This window comes from Papaver somniferum, chromosome 9 (genome assembly GCF_003573695.1).
Source record: "Papaver somniferum cultivar HN1 chromosome 9, ASM357369v1, whole genome shotgun sequence".
NCBI classification, from domain to species: Eukaryota; Viridiplantae; Streptophyta; class Magnoliopsida; order Ranunculales; family Papaveraceae; genus Papaver; species Papaver somniferum.
In genome coordinates, this window is record NC_039366.1 from 93,900,697 (window position 1) to 93,909,713 (window position 9,017).

Consider the following 9,017-nt stretch of genomic DNA (forward strand, 5'->3'; position numbering starts at 1 on the left):
TGCTTTGTAGTTAGGTTCATGAGCTGCTGATAAGCTGCAACTCAAGCTGAAGTCATAATCCCTTGACTAGTTGTGCTGTAGAAAGACAATTAGTGCTTTGGAAATAATACCATAGTTGTGTTTAACTTTCTATAGGAGAATACACAGTAAAAATTAGAGTGAATTCAACCCCTAGTTCCCTGTCATCCATAAATCCATCTTCAACTGTTAGTCTTGTTTCCTTCCACTTGTTTGGTTTACCTGCATTTCTGTTTTGCATTTTCACTGCTTACTTGCTTTCCCTGCTGCATTTCTTCTATTGCTGCAACTGCTGCTGCAGCATTTGTGCTGCTGCACTGTTTTTCCCTCTTCTTGGCCTTGTGCTGTTTTGCCACTTCTTTGCCTGCTGCTCTGCCAAAGTGCTGCTGCTGCCCCTTCTTCTCCTGCAGCCAAGCCAACTCTTCTGTTGCTGCTGCCTTTCTGCAGCTGCTGCTGCCAAACTGCTGCAGCTCTTGCTGCCTGCTGCTGCTGCTCCAAAGCCCATAGTCCACAGTTCCTGCAGCCCAAAGCTCATTTCAAAAGTTGAGCCTAATCCAATTCAGGCTTAACCAAAGGCCCAGATTCTCAACTGTAAGACCAAAACCAAGGTCTAGTTCACTAAGGCCCAGTTAAGGCAAAAGCCTAGTTCACTACTAAGCCCAATCCATTCAAAGGGCATTCAAACCCAATAGTACATTAAGCCCAACACTTCAAAAGGGCTTCTAAGCCCAAAGCAAATCTAGGAACCCAATTAGCTAAAACACTTCCGAAACACACCCGATCTCTGTGGATCGACCCGTACTTGCACGAGCTACAACTGACGACCGTGCACTTGCGGTATTACTGTAGGCCCGTTTCCATTGCATCATTTTTATACACATTTCCTGGCCTGCCAACGGCCGATGTTACTGTCGTCGTTATATCTTGTCGAAAGTAACCAAAGGTGTCGTAACTTGTATGATCTATGTTTTCAAAGGCGAGCTAGGCTCCCTACGCGCACGAGTCGTCCAAGGGGTGCCTAGCTAATAAAACACGCCTGGGCGAAAAAGTCCGAGCAATTTTTTTTTCCTACGCGCCTAACACAACATAGTGTATGAGCGTGAAAATTTCTCTAGTATAGATAGGATAAAGTTCATTTAGAAGTAATATTTCCTTGCATACGCTTACAGTGAGTGAGTGCGTTACCCCTATATTTCATATTTTCATGATTTCATTGAATTTAGTGTGAAGTATGCTCCTTGTCCTTGGACTTGTTTCTTAGATATGTTATTGGGTTTAATCACTACGATCTTTAACCTCATGCACCCTTAATCACAGACACATACGCACATAGCTATATGATATCACCACTTATTAGTGAATTTATTTCCATGAAAAAAAAATATCATGTATAGCTTTACTGACTAGTGTGAACTAATTTTTCTGTACTTATCTTGTACAAAATGGATCAATTAGCCGTAGAAACCCAGAACATAATTAAGATAGATATGCAAATGTACAAATAGAACTTAGAATACAAATTAATCTATTCAAGCATGGAGGACCAAAATCACATAATATATGTCAGACTATATAGACGCATAAAATGAAACGATGGATATGTGAAAGAACTAGAATTAGGTATTGATCATACAAGTCTAGTTTTTGATTAAATACATTAACTGATATTTCATTATATTATTATACTACCATGTCTGGAAAATGGAAGCAGCGTGTTGTCTTTAAGATAGAAAATAAGAGCAAGTAAGAATTAAGAGAAACATACTTGCATGCAAAAACAATCAAAATCCTTCAATCTTGATATATACTCTTTTCATATATTGTTTGGTCGACAGAGGAAGCATACTATATAGTTTTTGTATCTTGATCAACATCAACCCAACATCTCTTGGAAAGCATTACCATTTGTAATATTAGGAGAAGAGTATGCAGATTCCATTATGACATCACTGTATCCAAAACTTTGTGTTGATGATGAATCTACAGGCGTAGTATAATCAAGAAGAGGAACCTGATTTTTGGCAGTTGTGGGATGTTGTTGTGGTTGTTGATGTTGATGAACATACACATCATCATTGATCAGGGAATTAAAAAACGACGAAAACACGTCATCGTTGTTGAATTCTGGATGGTGATGGAGATCCTCTTCCATGTCCCTAAAGCCCATTATAAACCCATCAGAGTTTTCCAAATTATAATGATTCTGATCAGCATTCAGGGTAGTAATTCCTTTGAGATACTCGTGACGATTATTGTCATTTCCTTTATCATCAATAGCTTCACCGAAACTCATTTCAAGTGAAGATATAGCAGAAGTACTAGAGTCATCATGACCCGGGTGAATAAATTTAGGGTTTGAAATTGAAGTGGGTTCAAAGAGAGGAGGTGGTGGTTCGTGATAATGATTATTAGGGTTAGGGTTCATCAACGGTTTATGTGTTCTTGGATCTATCCCTTGACTGATAAGTTTCTTACTTAGATGTGTATTCCAGTAATTCTTGATTTCATTATCGGTTCGACCAGGAATTCTTCCAGCAATCAAAGACCACCTATAAATCAAAACCACAATTCTAGAATTGTTAAAATCTTAAGATTATAAAGTTAAACCAAAAAAATAAAACTTTAGATAAAGAAAGAGAGAAGAGAAAGTGCTGATGATAATAGTGCGATAGAACAAAGAAGATTCCATTAACTAATACTTTACCTGTTACCAAGAAGACGATGAAGACGAAGAATAAGATCTTCTTCATCTTCACCGATTTGACCGCGTTTAACAGAAGGACGGAGATAATTCATCCAACGAAGACGACAACTTTTACCGCAACGAAGAAGACCTGCACGTTTAGGTAAAGTTCTCCACCTACCTTCTCCTTCTTTCTGTACATAATTTGATAAAATCTCATCTTCATCTGGTGTCCATGGACCTCTCTTTAATCCTACCTTGGTGCAGCATGGTGTCTTACTACTGCTCTTACCAGTAGTGCTGTTTTTCCAACCTGATGAAGACGATGATGCCATCTCTTCTCTCTCTCTTTCAAGATATTGATCCAACTTTAAATTCTCTGTTTCTTGTGTTTTGTAGCTTTCTCTATAAGTAGTACGTCCTTCAATATGCTTTTCTTTTGCTAATTTATTGTTGTTTACTCAGAAGGGTAAGTAAGTGCTTTATCCCATCCATCCAAAGTGCGTATGGACAGAAGCAGATGAAAAAATTATCAAGAAACAAGGATAAAAAGTAAGTAAGAAGAACGAAAAGAATGTATAAATTTGGATGTTGCTGATTTTATTGTCCAAATATCCGAACCTAAATTGACAATCCTTTTCGGTGCAAGCTACCCGGCATAACTTTAGTGGTCCACCACTGGAATTTTTGCGATTTTTATTTCATTTGTTATATGTGTCGGTTTGGTTTTTAAATATATAATTTCTTTTACGTTGGGTACCATTTGATTTCTCATGTTTCAGGAAATTTGATTTTTGGCCGGAAAGTTTGTCGCAGGTCTGTAAAGATTTTTGGCTTTCCCAATGGCCCGATTGAAGAACAAATGAGAAAGTTAGACATGTGGACAGGTTTATTCTGTTAAAAAAAAACTATATATTGTATATGTGGGTGTACGTGGAGAAAAAACTTAACAAATTTTAATCACAACTGTGCTTCTAGCTTTCAACTTTCAATGCTTTCGGATGCCATGTCTGTATATCTAACCGGATATAACCAGGGCCAAGCTTTCCTGTGCAAGAAGATTGTGTTGTCTTGGCAGTACATTCACAAACTACACGACTACAACAGTGAAAACACAGATAAGCAGATCTAGATCCCGCCGGAGCTGATGAAATGAGTGAAGGGTGATGAGTTCCCACTAAATCGACTAACAGACGCCAAAAACATACGACACTATTTGATCGGTACAGGCGAAATAGGGAGATCGGAAATGTCTTCTCATGCTGGAAGGGCAAGTAAAACACAATCAGACCTAACTCCATGCCCATGTGGCAGAACCTTACAGTGTTCATGTCTTTCCTTTTAACGGTCACAATGTTGTACGCCACCAATTTTCTTACCATATCATCCCAAAGGTTACCTTGGTGGACTTGTATTTTATAAACCATTGCTGTAACTTGGTGAACCACTCAAAAGAAAGAGCTAAAAGAAAATAAGTAGGTTAGATTTCAGTCACATTATTTATTATACAGCTATCATTAGCTACTAAACGATGTTACATTTGCTGACCTCTTTGCCTTACACATCCACAAAGGAAGAATAAAAGAACAATAAAGAAACTATATATCCAATATGACGCATATTTCACTTCCTTATGCTAAATTTTATAATAAGACTTTGTAAAAAATAATTTATCGTTTGGTTCTTGCTTTTAATTAATTAATTACAAGATTTTGGTACCCGATCGTTCAGATATTATAAGAGTTGGAATTTTTATACTCCTTCCGTCCTACTTATAAGTGACCTAGTTACTTTTAGATTTTGTCTCATCATTAAATGACACTAAACAAGGAGATATTTTTAAAATTATCCTTTTAATTGATTATAAGAAATATAAGAAATATGCATAATTTGATAGTCATGTTTATATTCGTTACGTAGGTGTTTTAAAATGCTTTTCAATGGTACGAATTTTGCGAACATTCGTGGTGTAGTTTGAGAGATAAATCATCTCAAAATTTCACTATTTATTATCCATAAGGGTATAATTGTAAAAAGTGCTTAAAAATACTTTTCTCCTTGCTTGTCTTAAAAATTGTGCAAACTTGAACTAGGTCACTTAATAGTGGGACGGAGGGAGTATTTCATAGACAGTTAAAAATGGAGATGAAGAGGAAGAGGATCCACATGCGTTACTCTCACGCTTGATTATAATTTTGGCACCATTTTATTTACAAAACCCAAATGACGATGAATTTGCATATGTTATATGTATATTGCTTAACCTTCCTACAAAAGTTCGCACAACCGAAAACATATAAGTTATAACACTAATATTTATCTTAGCTTTTGGGAAACTGAGCGGGTTATTGACGATTGACAGTTAGTCCAAATACAAACCCTCTGATAGTAGTATAAACGAATGCGAAAGTCTGTTTCAAAAAGAAAAGAATACCTAGCTCGTTTCAAATGATTGATGGTCTTTTCACGATTATTTTTTTTGTGTTTGATGGGGGCTCGCATATATATAAAATCTTATTCAATCTCGATATCAAGAAGAAGAAAAATCCAACAAGATGGAACTAAAGTAAAAGTAAGTTTGTTTATGTTCGAAAACGTTTTCGTGGCTCGCGCCTTTTTCTGTTTGTAGAATGTAGCCTATGCCTCATGGATTTACACGACGTTCATCTTATGGAAATCAACATGCTACATAGTACAGATGAATGGGGCGATCAAATAACTACATAGAAGAATGATTGGAGGCTTAAGTCGACGTTCCTTGCTTTAATTCCTAAGAAGCAGGTTGTTGAGGAGATTAAGGATCTGCGACCCATCAGCTTAACTAGCACCATCTATAAAGCCATATCTAAGATTCTAGCTGAGCGTTTGAAGGTAATGCTTCCTAAACTCGTCTTTATTCAGCAGTCAGCTTTCGTGAAAGGTAGACAGATTTTAGACAGTATTTTAATAGCTAACGAATGTCTTGATTCTAGACTTAAAAATGGTCCCCTTGGGATCGTTTGCAAAATCGATTTAGAAAAGGCTTTTAATAACGTTAAATGGTCTTTTTTAATGGAGACTCTTCAAAAAATGGGTTTTGGTAGTATTTGGCAGAAATGGATCTATGGTTGTATATCTAAGGTCCCATTTTCTGTGCTTATCAATGGGTCTATTTTTGGTAAGTTTACTTCCGAGAAAGGTTTACGGCAAGGCGACCCTTTATCTCCTTTTCTTTTTCTTCTTGTTTCTGAGGTTCTTACTATGATGTTTGGCAAAGCCGAAATGGAGGGTATGCTTGGGGGTTTTTGTTCTTCTTCTTCTGTTAATGCTGTCAAAGTCAGCCATCTCCAATTCGCTGACGACACTTTAGTATTCCTGGATGACAATATTGAGCAAGTTAGAAATCTCAAATATATTCTGCTCTGGTTCCAATGTATTTCTGGTCTTAAGACAAATTTTTCTAAATGTAGTCTATCTGGTGTTGGTGATGTTCAGGATATTGAGGGATTGGCTGAAATATTGGGTTGCTCTTGCGATAGTTTTCCAACTCAGTACCTTGGCATGCCTTTGGGGGACAAAACCAACTCCACGGCTAAATGGGATATAATCATTGAGCTTTGCAAGGCCAGACTTGCCTCGTGGAAGCGAAAAACTCTTACAAGAGCTGGTAAGCTTACTCTTATCAAGAGTGTCCTCCAGAGCATTCCTATTTATTATTTTTCTCTGTTCATGGCTCCCTCTAAGGTGATAAAATCTATTGAAAGAGTTATTAGAAATTTTTTATGGGATGAATCATCGGAAACTATAAAGCATCATTGGGTAGGTTGGAGAAATGTGAGTAAGCCTCTCAAGGTGGGAGGTCTTGGTATTAGAAGTTTAAAGCACTTAAACAGATCTCTTCTTCAAAAATAGTGGTGGGGATTAGGCCGTGAACCTAAAGCTCTATGGTCGAGGGTGGTAGCAGACAAGTATGGTTTTGTCGACTTAGGGTGGAAAACTAGGAAGCCTAAGGAAAAACATGGTGTTAGTCTCTGGAAGAATATTTATTCTATTGCAGATGACTTTTTCAATAATTGTCTGTTCAAGATAGGAAAAGGAGACAAAATAAGGTTATGGGAAGACAAATGGTGTGTTCAGGGTCCCTTATCTCTCCTATGTCCTGTCCTCTTCAACCTTTCTAGTACCAAGGACAAGTCTATATCTCAGACTTACATCTCCGGAGGTGCTGGATTAAATTGGGACTTAGGTCTGCATCACAGAAGAAGACTCTATGACAGTGAGATTGCTGAACTCTGTATACTTATTCTGTTGCTGAATCTATTGTGATATCTCCAAATCAGGAGGACCAACTTATTTGGCTTGGTGATAAAAAGGGTATCTATTCGGTAAATGAGGCATATTTAAACTACTCGCAAGGTAATACCCCCGTCATTCCTTTTCCGAGTTCTAAGGTCTGGTCCAGAGCTTGGCCTCATAGGGTAGGATTTTTTCTTTGGCAAGTGTGTTTGAGTAGGTTTCCAACTTTAACTAATCTGCATCATAGACATTATGCGCTAGACTCCCCTAACCGGTGTTACCTTTGTGGAAATGTTAAAGAAAATGAAGACCATTTGTTGTTACAGTGCCAGTCAGCTTCTCGTGTTTGGAATTACTTCATCACTGCCATGGGGGGTATTCATGTTATGCCCAATACTATTAGAGAGACTGTCGTGGGTTGGAAAAGTTATCCTCTTTCTACCCAAGGAAATCAACTTTGGAAACGTCTTCCGGCAGCAATTCCATGGGGTCTCTGGAAAGCTCGCAACGCTATAGCTTTTAATGGTAAAACTTTCAAACTCCATGAAGTTATTCGCGACGTCAAAATTGATGCGTTTAACTGGTCGAAAAGCCTTGACTGCTTCAAGGGAATTATCACTTCTAATGTTATTTTGGGTTGGGAACAATTCTTTTTAAACTCACATTGAGTTAGCTTTTGTTGTTGGGTTGTTTGTCTGGGGTTCCTCTGTTTGTTTTCAGCTTGTAAGGGTTTCATTTTCTTTCTCTAGCCTCCTTGGCTAGTTGGTTTCTTTTAATTCTTTCATTCTTTTAATTCATCGTTCCTTCTTTGCCGAGCAAAAAAAAAAAGAATGGGTGCATAGAACAGACCCAAATGACACCATATATTTGTATCGGTTGTGGTGGATGAAGATCAAATAAAAATGTGAACTCCAAGTCTCCAACCAACTATTTTGGTAGTGTGTGTGGTGCCAATTTATTCACGCTTACACTTAATTACTTCTTGTCGATATCCCCAGGTATTAATGTTATCCTTTATGTTTTTTCTTTGGTGGATATGCTCATAAGTGTAAACAAACTAAGCACGCCTTACCAAATGGATTCCAAATACCAAGGGTCTGAGGTAATTGATTTCTTTCAAAGTTTTACACATCCGTGATTTTTTCTCCTTGTCTACGTCAAGAACATTGAAATGTACTGTATGTTTTGGATTTCCTGAAGAATCCAACGAAGGAATATATATGTTTGATTGCTATGCACATGTTTTCTTTTGTCGGGCCTATAAATAATGTTTCAAGTGTACATATTTGCAAGCGTGAAAATCCTTTTTTAGTAAAAAATCTTCCTACTTGTATTTTAACAACACCATTCGAAATGTTGACAGAAAGCCATGCCGGTGTTATCTTCCAAAACCCTAAGAATTTAGGCCAAAGAAGCCATGCAATTTCAAGTATATTGTTTACCGGGTTAAAATTATATATCACGCTTAATGCCGCGGTGAAATGGGAGAAAGGAATCAGGAAATGGGCTATATAGCCAAAAACACAAGTTTTCTGGGCCATATGGACTGGTAGAAGTTTCATCTGGGTAAAATGGACAGTTCAACTTTTTAATTGAAACTGACCCAATTACCCTTTTGTAACTGCACGTTCTCCTTCTCCTCAACAAAACCACGTTCTCCTTCTCTCTTCAGATGAAAACCGCCAACATCCTTCTTCTTCATCTTCTCACAAACTAGAAGAGGAACAAATTCGTCCACTGTTTCCCTACACCAAAAACCATCAGAAATCGATTTCCTCCACCGTCTCCTAACCATCAATAGTAGCAGATTCATCAGAAACCATCCGAAAATCAGTTTCCTCCACCGTCTGCTAGTTTCATCAACCTTCAACACCTTCGTGAAATTGGGTTTCATTCACCGTCAACACTTTCGTGAAATTGGTTTTCATTAACCGTTTTCAAACACCATCAACACTACTCTACAACATCAGAGGTTTCTAGGGTTTCAATCAGTCTATCAGTTCAGTGAAGAATCAGGGTTTTAAATCAATTTGAAGAATCA

General features: G+C 37.6%; 1 protein-coding gene across 1 annotated transcript; it reads right to left on the minus strand.

Annotated features, from left to right (window-relative positions):
- Positions 1–1,509: 1,509 nt before the first annotated feature.
- On the minus strand, positions 1,510–3,234 carry LOC113313395 (transcription repressor MYB5-like). Its single transcript, XM_026562155.1, has 2 exons — positions 2,723–3,234; positions 1,510–2,567 (listed from the first exon to the last, which is right to left on the minus strand). Exons 1-2 carry the CDS (start codon positions 3,034–3,036, stop codon positions 1,892–1,894), a joined length of 990 nt encoding a protein of 329 aa, XP_026417940.1. The 5' UTR covers positions 3,037–3,234; the 3' UTR covers positions 1,510–1,891.
- Positions 3,235–9,017: the final 5,783 nt, after the last annotated feature.

Bases quoted from the DNA above. Each gene is read 5' to 3' on its own strand.
- LOC113313395 (XM_026562155.1), bottom strand. From the start codon at position 3,036: ATGGCATCATCGTCTTCATCAGGTTGGAAAAACAGCACTACTGGTAAG. The intron at 2,568-2,722 runs GTAAAGTATTAG...TTTGATTTATAG, and splicing joins CATCGTCTTCTTGGTAACAG to GTGGTCTTTGATTGCTGGAA.